At 32.9% G+C, this 20,001-nt stretch overlaps 3 protein-coding genes across 4 annotated transcripts in view; 2 read left to right on the forward strand and 1 right to left on the reverse strand.

The window, feature by feature from the left end:
- Window positions 1–20,001, forward strand: part of LOC145316261 (tryptophan--tRNA ligase, cytoplasmic-like) — a 309,384-nt gene that overhangs the window by 40,504 nt on the left and 248,879 nt on the right. The gene's annotated exons all lie outside the window — the stretch shown is intronic.
- The window catches only part of LOC145316263 (uncharacterized), a 61,109-nt gene that overhangs the window by 19,043 nt on the left and 22,065 nt on the right, over window positions 1–20,001 (reverse strand). The window contains exons 6-7 of the mRNA XM_080156687.1: window positions 19,687–19,783; window positions 12,359–12,466 (exon numbers count right to left, since the gene is read on the reverse strand). Coding sequence (XP_080012813.1) covers window positions 12,359–12,466; window positions 19,687–19,783 — 205 coding nt within the window. The remainder of the gene's footprint in view (window positions 1–12,358; window positions 12,467–19,686; window positions 19,784–20,001) is intronic.
- Window positions 1–20,001, forward strand: part of Ufm1 (Ubiquitin-fold modifier 1) — a 268,608-nt gene that overhangs the window by 5,058 nt on the left and 243,549 nt on the right. The gene's annotated exons all lie outside the window — the stretch shown is intronic.

The raw sequence follows: 20,001 nt of genomic DNA on the forward strand, positions 1-20,001 counted from the left end.
CTACATTTCTAAATTGCAATAGCCATTCTCCGCCCATTTTATACAACCCCTCCACCCCCCCCCCTCACCGATTTACTGACCCCTTTGATTTTATTACTTCCTTTACTTTAGCTTAAATCCAACCCAGGTATCTAAAGGGATAAGACAATGGGCGATACATTTATGTACATCCTCAATGATGATACACAAAATTACCCCTTCTGTAGAACACAATTAGTGCTTGAAACGTTTGGACACACGACTTGGACACACGACAAGGTTGTAAGGCCAACGATTGAGAAAACGTTATTATAAAACTTTGGGGACTAGAATAATAATCAGCCAATTGTCCCCTCTGTCTATGAATCTAACCACTTCCTTTTTTTCTAGTAAAAGTATTAGTAACTCGTCCATAGTCTCTATATCCCCAAACTATAGTTTTATCAGGGAGGAAGGGGACATTGGGCTGCTTATTAAACTAGTCACCAAAGTCTCAAAATAACGTTTTCCTATTGGTTTGCTTTACAACCTTGGGGACTTTTATTTAATTTTGATTGGTTGATTCATTTAATTTAGTGTCCAAATGTAGGGAAAATTTCGTATATCATGATGATGTAAATCAATTTATCGGCCATTGACTTATCCATTTGGATTCTAGATTTTTATCCTTTTTCTTGAACATTGTTGGTGTTCTCTTAAACCAACTGATTTCCGTTGGTCGCACTTTTGATTTAGGCTGTTTTAAAAGAATTTAAAGATAATATTGACATATTAACTTTTTTATAATATAACGACACATTTATTGCAGGGTCTAGACAATTATGAGATCTTATTGGACAATCACACATACATTTGCCTATTGTAGCAAAGGATTTATACGTGGATATTATGACAAGGGAGAAATAGTGGTCTATTTAGATTGCTAACAGTGAACTCCCTTATTGGTTAGTTCGATAATTCATTAGGAGTACAGGAAATGAGGTTAAAAATTGAGCACGCACATACATAGAAGAGTTATAGGATTAGGGGGGGGGGGTATTCATTATTCCATTTATTAATAAAAGTTTTGAGGGAGGGCCATAAATAACCCAATACTAATACTTTAATAACAAGGATGACAACATCCATAAAAGCGAAGCACTGAAACTGTAGGACAAACGAACATTAACACTTGTATAGTGTCAGAACTGAATAATCACAATATACAAGTTGAAGCAAAAGTGTAAATTTGTTGAAAAACTGCTTGATACAGGATAATGTTTTGGACATACTTACATTTTTAGAAGTTGATTATAGAGTTGCTTTGCTTGAAACATTATACTTTGTTGTCCAAAGAATTGAAGTTTGAAATCGATAGGACAATTCTAACATGCCTAAATTAACTAAAAAAGCTATCTGTTTGTGACGGACGGAGGTACGGACGGACCGACTCTAATTATAGAAAAACTTCGCTTTTAAAAAATTCTCATAGGTAGACATTATATATCATACATCAGGGGAAGGGGGGAGGGGCTATATACTGTTTAAACGTTTGTCTAAACGAAGCTTTTCTATAATTTGTCCGTCTGTGCTCCATTAATTCATGCATGCTAGTATTGTTTAGATTTAGAAAGAGTAGCAACTATGTAATACTTTTTGTTTATACATATACATTTATGTTAATGTTTGATTGTACTACCATTTCGCTTTTATGGATGTTGTCATCCTTGCTGATATAAACCCACACCCCCCCCCCTTTCATATTATGGAAGTAACTTTGGATACTAATGTAATTAACAGCTCAATTTCTCCACCCTCCCTATGTATTACAGACAGTTTTCCGCGGATATTTTGATAGATAGTAATTTAGATAATTATAATGGTAAATTGCGATGATAAGATTACTACGGATTTTAAAATAAAATAATCTTTTCAATGTAAATATGCTAAGTTCTAACCAACATGATTTTCATATCTATCGCATTGTATAATAGACAATTTTCCGCTGATATTAAGATATAAAGTACCCAAATTTAGATAAGAATAATCAATTTAATGTAAAATGTATTCTATGTAAATGATTTTCATATATATCGCATTGTATTACAGACGGCTTTTTTAATTAGCAGTGTCTTAACTTTTCAACTAAGTAATAATTTAAATATCATCATTGGGTACAAACATCAATTTATCATCCATTGTCTTATCTCTTGAGATCCCTGGTTGTGAATATATGTAGAGATTGTAAGATTAATTTAAGAAAAAAAAAACAAGGATAAACAATGATATATCTTGGATAAAAGATTTGATGTCTGTACTAATTGATCTCGCTAATCCCCAAAATATGTAGGTAGAAAGAGGGGGTTTCGTTGACTTTAATTAACTAGTTATTTATCGCATCATATTATAGACATTTTTCCGTGGATTTTAAATTTGAAACAAAAAAATTATAACAGGAAAAAGGTTAAATTAAAACTAAATAGAATTATATTAAGATATGCCTAAATGTTAAAAACTAATAGTGTGCTAAAAGGGGGGATGGAGTTTCACTTTTATGTAATATTCTAATATTGCATTTTATTACAGACAGTTTTCCGCGGATATTAAGAAATATAGTATTCAAATTTAAATTATCATAATGGTACCCATCTTATAAAATTATAGTGGTACCCAATCGCGATGATATGATTTTCATATATATTGTATTTTATTACAGACAGTTTTCCGCAGATATTAAGAAATAAAGTACCCAAATTTGAATAATTATAATGATACCCAAACTTGTATAAAACTTGAATAATATATATCTTGGAGAGATTTGGTGTTTTTAAATGGTAAATAGATACTCGTGTCTGTCTCGGATTTTTATTGCTCTGATTAGCATTTAATTATTTTTAATAAACTTGTAAAATCATAAAGTTCATGAGAAGTTTGGAGATTAGTAATAAAGGGTTAGAAATTAAAAAAAGGGGATGTCTAGAGCAATAAAATCCTGACCTGATTTTTTAATATTTTTATTCGGCCAAAATATTAAAATTTCCAGTCAATTTCACACGTCCCTAAATATCAATATTTTAATGGTAATTAACACCTTCATATTATTTTTTATTAAATTTCTACCCAGCATATGCCTGGTTAGCAAGATCCTTTAGGAGAGACAAAAAACGCTTACTACTTAGATAATAGGACTACAGTGATGATAAAAACACATATTAAAAGCGAAGCTTTTCTATAATTAGGGTCGGTCCGTCCATCCGTCACAGAGAGCTAGATCTTTTCGTTAATTTAAACAGGTTAGAATTGTCCAATCGATTCTAAACTTTGCATGATGATTCCTGTAGTAGTTAGGTACAATTTAGAAAGCGTAGCAACTCTATAATCAGTACCAGAATGTCCGTACGTCCATTTGAAACATGTCGATTTTTGACTTTTTTGACAACAAATTTTTGTATGTTAAAATTATCCGATTCTTCTGATTTTTTTAAAACTGATTTCTAATACAACAAGGTAAAATGTTATAAGCAAAACATCTCTATAAACAAGTCCCAAAAATGTAAGAATGTCCTTAAACAGTCTCATCTATTTATGCAGTTTTGCAACAAATTTACTTACAATATTGTTTGTACTGATTCATTAATATTCTGCTAATTTAGTTCTGACAATCTACAAGTGTTAATTGTTGTTTGTCCTTCCATTTCAGAGCTTCGCTTTTATAGATGTTGTCATCCTTGTTTAAGAAATAAACATATCAACAAATGATACAATATCAGGCAAACTTATTGTGTATATGTAAGATAGTTGTATAGTACATAGTAGGACTAGTAAAATACTTTTCAGTATGGATTCGAAACCGATTAATATCCGCTGGATTAGAATCGGTTCTAAATCATACTGAAAAATCATGTATCATATTATAACTAGTATTTTGCATTATTTTTAATTTTACAATTAAACATTTCTAAATCCGCGGAAAGCTGTCTATAATACGATGCGATAAATAACTATTTCAGTGTGGATACGAATCTAATTTTTCCCTCTTGATTTAATAGGTTTTGAGTCATACTGGAAAAAAATGTATCATATTGTAGACAATTATCAAAGAAAAAAACAGAACACTTTTTGTAGATTAAAATAATCAGTGGAAAAGTTTTGACACTACATGTTTGTACCAACCAATTTAGATTAAATAAAATTAACCAAATATAATAAGGCATCCAAAGGTTATAAAATTTTAGGTACCAGTGAAATTTATTACCTTCCAACTCTTCATGTAGAAAGCTTCGCTTATAAATCAAAACATTTTTTATTTAATGTTACAATTTGTAGACCAACCATACCCACATGGATGTAGGGATCATACAAAAGTAAATCACATTTATACATTTATACACATACAGGTACTCAATGTTTCATTACCATCAACGCTCAATAGTTAGCTTTGGGTACTTTTATGTAATTTTGATTGGTTGGTTCCGAACGAGTAGTGCCCAACCAATAATTTTAATCTACAACAGGGGTAAATTTATTTTAAGTATGTCTTCGAAACCAATTAATATCCGCTGGAATAAAACCGGTTCAAAGCCATACTGGAAAAATATGTGTATATTATTATGAATTAGACAATTTCATATGAATATTAAAATAAAAAATTATAATAACAATTTCAGAATTGTTAGCCTAGGACTTCGGCTCCTCAGGGTCAACAAAACCGAAATTAATCCTATAATTTTTAAATTTACTTTCCGCAGAATGATGTCTATAATACGCTGCAATAAATAAATTTTAGTATCGTTTGGGATAAATATCAATTAAACATACATTGTCTTCTCCCAATAAAAATTGTAAAAAGTGGCGCTTCACTCAGGATACCTTATTGAGCACTAAAACTGTGAAACCTTTGAAATTTATAGGACAACTCTAACATGCCTGAATTAACAATAATGTATGGACAAACATACAGACTCTAAAGCCCAGTTCACAAAAGACAAAGGTCGACCTCTGGAAATTTTAGGTCCACCTATAGAAACTTTAGGTTGACCGATTTTATTGGGTTGTAATTGTTTAGGTTGGCCTACAGAAAAAATCGGTCAACCTTTAAAAGTTATTGGTGAACTGGCCTTATCTATATAAAAGCTTAACTTTTAATGATAATAGAAAAGCTATGCTATTATTAAGATTCTAGAAAATAAATCACCAGGAATAGAACAATGGATTTTCAAGTTTTTCTCTGTTATCTATACCATATTATCATAGAGAGAATTTAGTTAATTTTTCGTCCATTGTCCCTGTTTACAACCCTTACAAAATACCCAGGCTCACTCATTGGTCAGCTTAAAAACGTTGGGTACTTTTTTGAATTTGTTAGTTTTAAACCTGTAGGGCCAAAAACAAATAATTTTCATCTATAAGAGTGTTAATTTTATTTATTGTCATTGTGGATGTACGTATACATTAATTGTCTTATCACATATTATACAGGTTGAGCAAATAAGACCGGACAAATTCTATTTTTAAACAAATGAACATAAAATCATCAATTTTAAAGATTATATAAAATTTCAAAAACTGGGAAGCAAATTGGGTATAAGACTATTATATTATTCAATAAAATCGATACCAGCCCCAATCACCGCCTCTACCCGCCCCCTGAACCGCCCGCAGGCCCTGACCACCATGTCCCTGTCCAAGATGGCTAAGTTCTCCTTATATAATAATGGCAATGAGAGAGGTCTTTGTGGAATGGGCATGCTTTAAATTAGCCTTAGGCCCAATAGTCCATTGGAATAAGATAGAGTCTGCTGGGAGGCCACATCTCCTTCGAGACGTGAGAAACAGCAGGATCCAAATTCACCCATCTATCAAGCTAACCTTCTACACGGCGGCTCTCATTTGGGCTACAGTTGAGCTAACACAATGTTCTATATATTTTTAGAAATGGCTTGAAGATTTAGCTAGGGTTATCAGCGCAACCCATAGTCTAAAACGAGTTTCAGGGTTTCATATGGCCCCTGAAGTCCATAACCGAGAAATATTCAGGATTTTAGACATTTTTGACATTTTAAAATCTGTCACGTTTCACTACATCAAACCAGCTGGGATAGAGAGCTCTAGTTTTTTCTAGTGTCTTACTTATGTATCTAACTGTAATTCCAGCAAGTTTTATAAGTCTATCTCATCTACAAATGGGCTAAGGTCAGATTTAGTAGGCCATAGTAGAGAATTCAGGATATAGAACAGGCACACTCCGAATCCACCTTGTTAAACATGTGCGCGGCCAGCTCAGAGTACATGTCCTACATTGTCCAAAAAATTTTATTGGCATAAAGGTCATTACCAAAGCTTTTTAAAGTGGGGTCAAACGTCCTGACTGGTCAAGTAGTTTAGGAGCTATGGCCGTGTGAAAAATGTCCGGTTTTATTTGCCCCACCCTGTATGTTCAATTTTTTCTTATTCGCTTTCAGTACTTTTATCAAAGTTTTATAATCAACAGGGACAAGACAATGGCTGATAAATTGATGTACATCCCCAATGAAGATATACAAAATACCCTCTCTGTAGATTACAATTAGTGTTTGAAACCTTTGGACACTCAACTAAATGAACCAACCAATCAAAATTTAATAAAAGTCCCTAAGGTTGTTTAGCCAACGAATAAGAAAACATTTTTAATGACTTTGGGGACTAGTGTAATAAACATCCCAATGTACACTCCCTCTATGAATTATTATACTTGGATTTAAATTAAATAAGAATGACATCATCCATAGTTGACAAAGCACATAAATATAATAAACAAACGTCGTACATTCTTTAAATATTGAGCAAATCAAACCCATTTCCTCACTAACAACAAGTGGATGTATCATGTTCTTTTTTTGTGTTTGGGCCTGAGTTAATCCTTACATAAAAGTAACAAGATGATTCTCTGTTTGTACCAAAGAATCTAGTTGGCCACTTGACTGATATTATTCTTCTTTAAAATGTGGCTTCACGTAGGTCCAAGGTCCTTCCAAAAAACCAACAGATGGACAGACAGACGGACATACAGACGGACATACAGATAGAGAGACAGACAGACATATAGATAGATAGACAGACAGACAGACAGACAGATAAATGGAATGACAGACAGATAGACAGATGGACATAATGATGGACAGACAGACAGACAGACAGAAAACAGATGGACAGAGAGACGTACAGACAGAGAGATGAACAGACAGAAAAATAGATGGACAGACAGACAAACAGAAAGACAGACAGATTGACAGACAGACAAACAGAATGACAGGCAGACAAACAGATGGACAGACAGACGGACAGACAGAAGGAGAGAGAGATAGAAACTGTTTTAAATAGACAAACAGACAGATAAATGGATAGACAGATGAACAGACAGACATACGGAAAAACATACAGATGGACAGACAGACGGACAGACAGATGGAAACTGGTTTAAATCTTATAATTTTCAATGTTTATATCTGTTGAAAGGTGTAATACAACAGTGTGGTTTGGGGCAAGATTTATATCTAACTCCCTCCTTATTAATGAAAAAAATCGAGAATGCTTATCCTATTTAGTGACAAGCATTTGTCCATTTAAGAATTTTAGACAATTTTTTTATGGTGCTGAGTATGAATGACAGAAAAGACGAATAAACAGTGTTTAGATGTACAAATTTTCAAATGAATTATCACTGAAATTTCAGCTGTCTTCATTTAATAACAGCCGAGAAAATCACATTTCCTCACTGTTCAACTGGTGTACAGATATAAAAAGTGAATAATAGAGTAGCTTCCATATGGATGAATTACTGAGTAGCTTCATTTCTATAAATGAGATACAATAGCTAGAATAAAGACACATAGGTAAAAATCTTGATCAAACAAACTGACAAAATACCCTTTTTAGTAGCAAGGCTACTGTAAAATTCACTTTATTTGTCTGTTGTCCTGTCCATCATTAAGTCATTATGTAACAGTCACTATGGGAACACTGTGATTTTCTCGGCTGTTATTTAAGGTAGACAGCTAAAATTTTCAGTGAAGATTCTGAGGCCTGTGCCCATCTGTATTCATATACATTTTATTTTCGTTTGTCTGTCACTCATGCTTGAAAAGTCAAAAAATACTTATTTTTAACCCTTAACGGTTGGGGGGGGGGGCATTCATCACCCACCCCTCCGGTCGATTACGTGGCTTCAAAATTAGATAAAATTGTAAATAAATCTTAATTTATACAATATGTCTTTTGTGTATAAGGTAGTCACCTAATTTTTTTTTTGGCAAACACTTAGATATCAATGAGCATCTGAGAAAAATGGTGTTATGACTGTTTGACCGCTCCATGACTGTTTTGTAGGACCGGTTTTTTGTCCAGCTTTTACTATAGACATATATCATAAATATCATGGCTTCTATTACAGCTAGAGACCAAAAAAGTTTTGTGGTAAATTCTTGAGTAATAATAAAATTCTGTGAATAGTAAGGTCATTATTATTTGACCACTTCTTGATCAATTTTCAATTTCCTACCTGTAATTTTGCTGTTTGTAAGCTGACAGGTGCCATATTTCAATACCCCTAGACCAGCCCATTTTTTTTAACTAGTCTTTTGTTGTGATAAGATACAGAAAAAAATAATAATAGGTGACGTCAACTGCCGTAACCGCTGTAACCACCAAATATGGCAGTTTCCATTATTTGCTGTTTTTTGGCCATTGTAAAAAAAGTTAATTGTTTGTTAAAAAATAAAAATTCCACCTAAAATTTGGTATTCCTAGCTTTAAAATTGGCAGCTCTACAGCTGTTTAATATTTAGCGGCTGGCTGCTAAAAAGCGGCTATGGAGTGGTTGTACCGCTATAACTAGAAAAAGTAATTTTCTCTAAAAATGCACATGAACCACCAGAAATTTTTTTTATGTCTCTATCTGTAACAGAAGCCAAGATAGAGGGGGGGGGGCCTTTTAAGGTGAGAATTGGGGCCAATCTGTAAGGGTTAACAATGTTTCAGATTTGGTAATTGCCCAGACTCTGACTTTATGTCACAACAAATGTCATATATGACTGTAACAATGTATCAGATTAGGTAATTTCCCCAACTCTGACTCTATGTCATTAAATGTCATATCTGACTTTTGTTAACTATGTGTCAGATATGGTAATTGCACCAACTCTGACTCTATGTCACTTAAAGTCATATATGACATTTGGTAACAATGTGTCAGATTATATAATTTCCTCAACTCTGACTCTATGTTACTAAATATCATATATGACTTTTGGTGATATTGTGTCAGATTAGGTAATTTCCCCAACTCAGACTCTATGTCACTAAATGTCATATATGAATTCTGGTAACATTGTGTCAGATTAGTCAATTTCCTCAACTCTGACTCTATATCACTAAATGTCATATATGACTTTTTGTAACAATGTGTCAGATTAGGTAATTTCCCCAACTCTGACTCTATGTCACTAAGTGTCATATATGAATTCTGGTAACAATATGTCAGATTAGGCAATTTCCTAAACTCTGACTCTATGTCACTAAAAGTCATATATGACATTTGGTAACAATGTGTCAGATTAGATAATTTCCTCAACTCTGAATCTATGTTACTAAATGTCATATATGACTTTTGGTCATATAGTGTCAGATTGGGTTATTTCCTCAACTCTGACTCTATGTCACTAAATGTCATATATGACTTTTGGTGATATTTTGTCAGATTCGGTAATTTCCCCAATTCTGACTCTATGTCACTAAATGTCATATATGACTTTTGGTAACAATGTGTCAGATTAGGCGATTTCCTCAACTCTGACTCTATGTCACTAAATATCATGTATGACTTTTGGTGATATTGTGTCAGATTAGGTAATTTCCCCAACTCTGACTCTATGTCACTAAATGTCATATATGACTTTAGGTAACAATGTGTCAGATTGGGTAATTTTCCCAACTCTGATTCTATGTCACTAACTGTCATATATGAGTTCTGGTAACAATGTGTCAGATTAGGCAATTTCCTCAACTCTGACTCAATGTCACTAAATGTCATATATGACTTTTAGTGATATTGGTTCAGATTAGGTAATTTCCCCAACTCTGACTCTATGTCACTAAATGTCATATATGACATTTGGTAACAATGTGTCAGATTAGGTAATTTCCCTAACTCTGACTCTATGTCACTAAATATCATATATGACTTTTGGTGATATTGTGTCAGATTACGTAATTTCCCCAACTCTGACTCTATGTCACTAAATGTCATATATGACTTTTGATGATATTGTGTCAGATTAGGTAATTTTCTCAACTCTGACTATATGTCACTAAATGTCATATCTGACTTTTAGCAACAATGTGTCAGATTAGGTAATTTCCCCAACTCTGACTCTATGTCACTAAATATCATATATGACTTTTGGTGATATTGTGTCAGATTACGTAATTTCCCCAACTCTGACTCTAAAGGGGGGGGGGGGGGCCTTTTAAGGTGAGAATTTTGGCCAATCTGTAAGGGTTAACAATGTTTCAGATTTGGTAATTGCCCAGACTCTGACTTTATGTCACAACAAATGTCATATATGACTGTAACAATGTATCAGATTAGGTAATTTCCCCAACTCTGACTCTATGCCATTAAATGTCATATCTGACTTTTGTTAACTATGTGTCAGATATGGTAATTGCACCAACTCTGACTCTATGTCACTAAATGTCATATCTGACTTTTGGCAACAATGTGTCAGATTAGGTAATTTCCCCAACTCTGACTCTATGTCACTAAATATCATATATGACTTTTGGTGATATTGTGTCAGATTAGGTAATTTTCTCAACTCTGACTCTATTTCACTAAATGTCATATATGACATTTGGCAACAATGTGTCAGATTAGGTAATTTCCCCAACTCTGACTCTATGTCACTAAATATCATATATGACTTTTGGTGATATTGTGTCATATTAGGTAATTTTCGCAACTCTGACTATAAGTCACTAAATGTCATATCTGACTTTTGGCAACAATGTGTCAGATTAGGTAAGTTTCTCAACTCTGACTCTTTTTCACTAAATGTCATATCTGACTTTTGGCAACAATGTGTCAGATTAGGTAATTTCCCCAACTCTGACTCTATGTCACTAAATATCATATATGACTTTTGGTGATATTGTGTCAGATTACGTAATTTTCTCAACTCTGACTCTATTTCACTAAATGTCATATAAGACATTTGGCAACAATGTGTCAGATTAGGTAATTTCCCCAACTCTGACTCTATGTCACTAAATATCATATATGACTTTTGGTGATATTGTGTCAGATTAGGTAATTTTCTCAACTCTGACTCTATGTCACTAAATGTCATATCTGACTTTTGGCAACAATGTGTCAGATTAGGTAATTTTCTCAACTCTGACTCTATTTCACTAAATGTCATATATGACATTTGGCAACAATGTGTCAGATTAGGTAATTTCCCCAACTCTGACTCTATGTCACTAAATGTCATATATGACTTTTGGTGATATTGTGTCAGATTTGTTTGCATTGCCAAAAATGAGAAAATAACCTGACATAATGTCACTAAATTTCAGATTGAAATCTGAACTTTGGTCAAATTTTGTCATATCTGAACTTTGGTAACAAAGAGTCATATTGAGACAGATTTAAATCTGAAATCTAGTGACTGTGGATTTCTAATCTGACCGAAAAGGGGTAAAAACTACTAGGGTAGTATGGGAAGAAGCACAAATGCATTAAAAATTGTTAGGGCTACATTAGTCGCTTTTAGGTTTAAGAGAGTAAGAATAGTTATTTCTCGCATCGTATTATAAACGGCTTTCCGTGGATATAGAATGTACAATTATGAGATTAAAACTGGTTTTAATCTTATGATTGCACATATCTATATTCGTAGAAAGCTGGATATAATACGATGCTAGACATGGTTTTTTCGTATGGATGAGAACCGGTTTCTATCCACCGGATTCGAATGGATACGAGAATATCAGTTCCTATGAATTTTGTTTAAACCCAAATCGAAAAGCATGAATAAAGTCTAAAAATGTACATGTAATAAGTCTAATTTCTGGCCTGTAAAATATATAATTTAAAAGTATGGAGTTGTGGCTGAATGCAGGACTCGGCATCAGAACGTCAGCCGCCTGTAAGATTTAGTGAAATCAATCTTTTACACTTTTAAAAATCAGCTGGAAGTCTAAACCTGAACCGAATGTGTTAATCACCCTTTTTTAAAAAAATTAACGGCATCCAGGCGGGTTTTTATTTTAGGCTTAGTTGCGGCTTACGCGCAGTTGCTGAGCTCTGACCAAAACTCCACGATAAGCTGGGCAGGCGAACTACCAAAATAAATGATTTCACCTGAAGTTACCGATGTAACAGTAAAGTCTAAATGTTTAAATTCTGAGTCTCTCTTGAGGTGAAGGTAGAAGTGTTGGTCAGGATTAATGCCACATAACCGATGGAAACCTGAAATTATTTGTTTGAATGAAAATTGATTTTTGGTGAGAAGAGAGTAAAATATGAGAATAAGTATTTATCGCAAGTATTTTCCGCGGATAGTAAAATTAAAAATTACAAGATCAATATTATTATTATATTTCATTATTCGTAGAAAATTGTCTATGATGCGCTACATTATTTTTCTCTATGGCTTAGAACCGGTTCTAATTCAGAATACATATATTGAACGGTTTTGAGGCCATATTGGTATATTAGTTTTGCTTTTTCTATAAACAAATGAAAATGTATTTAAATGTACTTTGTGTGTAATAGAAAATGATTGTTAAAAAGTATTAAAAATATGAAAATATAGGATTGTACTCAAACAATCGAGATATTATTACATGGATGTTGCACCAAATTCTTATGTACTCTGATAAAATAATGCTCACATCGGGCTAAAATAACGATACTCTCCATAAACCCAATTTACCCCTCATTTACTCTATTACTAGGTAAACGAACTGGCCAATAAATGAGGTCCATATAAGCAACCTTAATTGACGACAATTTTTCCCCTATCAATATATCCACGTATATCCTACGTCCATTACTCAAACTTTTACTGGGAATTCTTACCACATAACCGTTGGAGCTTAGGAAAACAGGGAGTTGCAAATGGAATATGGATAAATTGTTATTTATTGCAATGTATTATAGACAGTTTTCCGCCAATATTGAATTGAAAAATTATAAGCTAACAAAACTAGTATCAATTTTAAGATTTGTATTACGATGCTATACATGATTTAACGTCTATTGTCTTTTCCTTTAAGATCCCTATATATTTTTGAAAAAAAATTATATTAGAAATCATCCTGAACAAAAAAAAATCTTCGAAATATTTTTTTCAAAATCTGCCAAATGTTATCAGGTTTCAGTTCCTATTTAGAGTTTGATCATTCAACGCGATAAATTTAAAATGGCAAGAAAAGTTACATGAAAATGGGAAAACGCAAGTCAAAGCCATCCGCAAGAAAAACCATGAAAACAAAGAGCTCCAAAACAGCTGGATATTCCAAAGACTCGATGGACATGGCCAAATCTACGGACGTAGTGAACCAGCCCACAAGCAGAACTCAAACAAAGGTTAGGGAACAACGTAAAAATATGAACGTTGAGCATGGCATCAAGCGGGCCAACGTGAAAAGGCACGTTGACACTAACAAGAAGGACTCTGTGAGACAGAAGAGGAAGCAACATGTTAGGACCAAGAGGAGGACAAAGGGAGCCCACGAGGAGGAGAGAGAGATTGTCGAAGAAATGTAATAAAATTCTAACATAAAAATATCTATTTATGTTTTAAATTTAATAAATTTTTGTAAACTATACTTTTTTTACTTTTAAACGTTTGATGCGCGTTAAATTGAATTAGAACATTGTATAGGTAACTAGTTTGCCTTTTAAAGAGCCAAGATATTCTACACTACCCTTTACTTAAATACTGTAGGCAAATATTTTTGCGTCTCTAGTTTGACGTGTTGTAGGATAGTCAAACTGAATGCCAATTCGACAATCTACGGCCACATAAAAAATTACGATAATAATTAGTTTCCATTTACAATGAAAATAGAATATATTGATAGGGAAAAATTTCTCGTTAATTTTGGTTGCCAACATGTACCTGATTTATTGGTCAAACCGTTCATCCAGTAGGAGGATAGGGTATAGGGTAAGGGGTGGATGGCAGCTATCGCCATTTTAGCCAGCTGCAAGCATCACTTTATCAGAGTACATGAAAATCTGGTGCAACATTCAAATAACAATATTTTAATTCCATTTACCTATCTTCTATCTCTGCTGGAATCCAAAAGGGGAATACTTAAAAGTTTGTGGTATAAGTTTGAGAATATAATTATTGTGATATGAAAAGTGAGGCCTGGTAAAGGGCAAAGTGCAGATATGTTGTCTTTGTTGGGTAGGCTGCATAGTCACTTTTACATATTTTTTTTAACAACATGTCACAAAATGGATATGAAAATACGAGGATATTATGACAGGATAAAAATTTTCCGTCAATTTAGCAACTAAAATAAACCTCATCTATTAATCAGTTCGTTCATCCAGTGGAAGGGGATGGGATTAGGTTAGAAGGTTTTATTGAGGGTATATGTGTGTTTTACTTTATTAGAGAACATTAAAATCTGGTGTAAGATCCAAGTAATAATATATCCATCGATTTACTGGCTGTGGCATTTTCAATTATAGTGTAATCATCAAAATTTATTGAAAACTTAATGTACTAGGGCACAGCGACATTTATTAATTTTACAACATTTGCAAAAAAAAATATCTTTTACAACAAAACTTTTGTACATGTCATAAAAGTGTATGTCAAAACGTAAGCTTATGTAAGAATCGTGTTATTCATTTCAAACCTTGCATGAGAATCCTGTTAAAATAGAAATGATTTTAATATAGTAGTCGCTGAAATGTTAACCAAAGAGTATTTTTACTTTAATCTTAAACATATTCATTTTTAGCTTCATTAAAATAAAATCATTTATTTTAAAATCGCTTTTTTTACACACAAACAGACGTAGATTCTTTTACTTCAAAATAAGAACTAGCGGCTACACCCCCCCCCCCTCTCCCTCCTAGAGGCCTCTAAGGGCACTTGAGGAGGGTGGAGTTGAATTCAATAACTAAAATTTTTTGGGAGGAGGGTTTTATTTTTCATGGAGATATTTCTCTTGGGAGGCTGGTAGTAATCTCCACCAAAATAGTTAAAAACCTTTCCAGTACCAATGAGAAGCTACCCTGTAAAGGAGACACATATCGGTTCAAAGTTTAGCGAGATCTTTTGGTATAGACGGACAAACATCCTGTTACTTTATCATAAGGATATACGTTAATGACACAAAGTCTTGTAGAATTCTATTTGCATGTTGAAGAAAAAAGATGATAAACAACTTCTGTTCTAAATAAGCATGCATGCATAAAAACTAAATTTATAGCATTATTATTAAATTTATTGTCGGTAAAATTAAGGCTAGGTGTTATTACTTCATTCTTTCTGGCAGCGTTGCTACTTTATATTACATTTTGTACTTGAAACATGCTTGGAAAATTATTTTTGAGCAGCTTAGCTACTGTAAGTCTTAAGTACAACACAAAAAATATATAAAACAAGGATGAAAAATTCATAAAAATGAAGCTCAATAATGAATAATAAGAAGGAAGGACAAACGAACACTAACTCCAGTAGAATTTCAAAACTTAATAAATAAGCAAAACATTAATTTATAAGTATAAACAAAATTGTACAAAGTAAATAAAGGATAGTGTAAAAGCAAATAATTCCATTGTTAGGAATCCAAACATCATATGAATAGGATAATCATATCATACAAAAAGTTTTTGTTAAAAAAGTAAAAAAATCAGCATATTTAAAATCGATAGGACAATTCTAACATGCCCAAATTAACTATCCATTACGGACAGATTGATGGACGGACTTACCATACTCATAGAAAAACGCTGCTTTTAAAAAGCAATACCAGAAAAAAATGTATCTATTAAAATTGTGTCAGATATATATTCCGCTGTCGCAGAAAATTTACCATTATGGTATTGTCTTGGATATATTGGTTTACTTTAAGCTTTGCTTTTATTCTCTTAATACTGGATTAGAACCGGTTCACAGCGATGAGAAAAATCATGTTTTGCATCGTATTACAGACAATTTTCTACGACTATAAAAAAGTCATTAATTAATACCAGTTTTGTAAGTATAAGTCAACCGCCGGTTGTCGGGATGGTGTCTTAATAATGGTTATATTAGATGGAGGAAATTCCTTGTCCTAGAATTAACTACAACCCATCAACGTTGAGCTTAGTGTACTGTAGCAGTGTAGATACTTTGGCAAAGGTTATACAATCAAAGGGTGGGATTGCAATGAAACACATGTATTTAGTATCTAAAATTAACCAAGTGATTCTAAGCTTCAAGTCGCCCCGCTAAAAAAATTCATATACATTTTTAAAAGCTTTGCTCCTTAAACTAAAATAACAAAGAGTAAAACAACTGTCTCTACCTCATTTCTTAATACATGTAATTTAAGATAATTTTTTAAATGTAATGTATAGCTAATGGACATATTTTTGCGTGGATCTCACGCCAGATTTTCCTGTTCTCTAATAGAGTGAAACTTGCAGTGGGCTAAAATAACGATCCCCCCTTCCATACCCTTTACCCCATCCGCTCAACTTCTACAGGATAAATGAACTGACCAGTAAACGAGTTCAATGTCAATAAGCTAAATTGACAGCAATATTTCCCCTGTCATAATATCCACGTATATTCTACATCCATTGTATAGCTATTCCAAGTTTTGTTCTCGCTAAAACTTTTACAAAATTGTTTCTTTGTTGTTCCCTTTTTCTAAAGGTTGGGTTGCAAACAACTTTCACAGTTCTATAACCTCATTTTCTTTCTCACACAAACAAAAAATTGTAAATTATATTATTAGCAAGACCGCACACGTTAATAACACGTGTTGATCAAATTAGAATCATTTTCATTATAAATAACTAACGGCTTCCCATTTAGAAGCCTATTGGACCACTTGAGGTGTGTGTGTGGGGGGGGGGGTGGGGGGGGGGGGGGGTGAGGACTCCCATGGATGTAAAATTCCTAGTGATGGAAAGTTGACAAGAAAAATCAGAAGGTAAGCTTCAATAACAGCTTCAATATCACATTTGCCCCATAGCGTTACGGACTAGGTGACTGACGTGCGGACAGGCAGACAAATTACATGTTGTGCAGCTTCGCAACTAAAAAATCCATTTAAAAATTAAAACATTGTTTACAAAAGTAGTTTTAAACATTAATACGTAGTCAAAACAATATATATGTTCCACTTTTTTCCCTATGTGACGTCACTTGGTTAAGAAATAAATATTTTCAGAGTCAAATCTTTTCTATATTCAAAGTGTGTCTGCTTGTACTTCAATTTGTCAGTAACCGATACCTCTGATCGTAAAGTTAGGCATGATAGAATAGTCCAATTAAATAAAACTTTTTTTTTATAAATTCAGAAATTTAAGATATTCACGCTGTTTATCATTTCATATTCGAAAAGGTGATTCTTATGGCTATAGGGAACAACGTTGTGGCGTAGCATCTTTACAACTAACACTAATTTACACTCTTACTACTGTTAATTATTTTTTATTTGTATGAGCTATGCATTTGAGTTTGTTGTCATCCTTGTTGCTATATATTTGCAGGAGTATGTAAAGTATTTGTAGTGCAAAAAAGCATTCCTTATTGCATTATTTTAGCAAAAATATTTTTCGCATTATTTTGTTCAGTTGCCATTTATCATTACTTTCATCAATGAAAGATATATTCTCTAAATAACTAACGCAGTAGCAACAAGCTAAAATTATCTTAGATCAATAAAAAAAACTGTAGATTGTATATAACATGTAGAATGTACGGACGTACACACCCTACAAAAACATGTATATAATCATATATCTTATTATATAAAAGTAGTAAGGTTTTTTGGTCTGTAACTGAAGATTTCGATAACTACTGAAATGATTGAGATCTCCATTTTAGGTACTCTTAACATAGGTCTCGTGGGTTGTTATGGATATTTTGTTTTTGGAGTTAAGTCTCGAATGATTTCAGGCCCTTTCCCTATTCCTTCAATACAGAACCACTAGAGTCTAAATGTTAGGGGCGCATCTACAAGTTATATATAAATTGGAATTTTAATGTGTTCTATAAAAATTTTAGAAATATTTAAAGTTTTAGCTTAGCCTTGGCTAAGTTGAAGTTTTCAAGTATAAACGCATAAACCAAATTAAACTAAATATGTTACATAAAATCTCTCTCATACAGTGAAGAATATGAGTGGATTTATTTTCATTTGAATCTTAATTAATTTTTATTTTATATTTTTTACTAATTTGGAAACGGGGATATATGATTTAGAAGTAATTTTGTTATATTCAGATATCTAAGGGGCCGGGATAAGCAATTGTCTGATAAATTAATGTACATCCCCAATGATAGTATAGAAAAGTATTCTTTCTAGTCGTTTGGACATTCAACTTAATGACCTACCAATCCAAATTCAATAAAAGTCCCCAAAGAAGTTAAGCCAACGTATAATTTCCGTATTTTGAAATTATCCGCACAAGTTGACAGAAATGAATTAAAATCTTTACTGTAATATTTGGCACAATTTTCAAATTATTGGTTTGATATATTTTTATAGTTTAACTTTCCAAATAAAAATATTTCCAGTATGGCTTCGAAACCGATTAATATCCGCAAAATTAGAACCGGTTCTAAGCCATGCTGAAAAAATCAAGTATAACATTGTATTTCAGACAATTTTGAGAAATATTAAAATTAAAGTTATAAAATTAAAACCAGTTTTGTTAGACCTTTAAAGTTAATTCTTAGGATGTCTTGGGGCTAATTTTGTGCCCTCTCTTTCTCTTCGAAAAGAGAGCCACTAGATTATGGCCTAAATCCAACCAAAGCCATAAAGTAAGTTTTACTGGCAATGATGATCCAACGTTCGATCCAGAAATCTTGACATAAAATTGTTATGACTTAGGTGCTAGGACAAACGCAGGAGTCCCAAACGTCGGAGTGGACAAACCTAACCTATTTTAGACCATATTATAGGTTTTTAAATGTCTAACCACTGCGGGGGGCTTATTTGTACATTCATATCTTCACCTAACCTAATCTGTATAGAAATGCTAAATTAAATTAATATTTTAACACTCCTGCGTTTGTCCACTCCGACGTTTAGGACTTCTACGTTTGTCCTGGAACCATAGAATATAATATTAGATCATAAGCATTAGCTTTTAATTACTGGAAATGTTAAATTTTAAGTTGGTATATCCCTGTAACTCACATGTGGACCATACCGCTCCAGTAACTATTAGATAGAGTTGTCCTGACATAATGGATATATAATTACTTGGATGTTGCACCATATTTTCATGTTCTCCAATAAAGTGAAACTCGAAGTGAACAAAAAAACGATACAACGATACCCCAATCCACCCTCTTTACCTCATCTTCTTACCTCCCACTGGATGAATGAACTTACCAATAAATGAGTTCCATGTTAGTAATTGACCACAATTTTCCCCTGTCATAATATCCACGTATATTGTATATATAGTGTTGGTATATCCCTGTAACTAACCTGTGGACCAAACAGCTCCAGAAACTATAAGATATTGGTCCTGACAGTCTCCCTCTGTGGGGGACAACATCTCTGTATCAACAAAATCTACACGAACCTGAACAAAAACTAATTTAGAAATAGAAATTTTGTCTTTTTAAGATTGAATTAAATATTTAAAAAGAGAAATCCTAAATGAACTCAATACATAGAAAATCTCATCACTCAGTGATGCCTTACAACATGCCGCTTTCAAAGAAAATCGTACTCTCAATACTCCCCTACCAGATTGTTTCTATTTATAAGAATGAGAATTTTATAATTCATATTAGTCAA

The sequence above is a fragment of the Acartia tonsa genome, chromosome 4 (genome assembly GCF_053477335.1).
Source record: "Acartia tonsa isolate MP-2025a chromosome 4, ASM5347733v1, whole genome shotgun sequence".
Lineage (NCBI taxonomy): Eukaryota > Metazoa > Arthropoda > Copepoda > Calanoida > Acartiidae > Acartia > Acartia tonsa.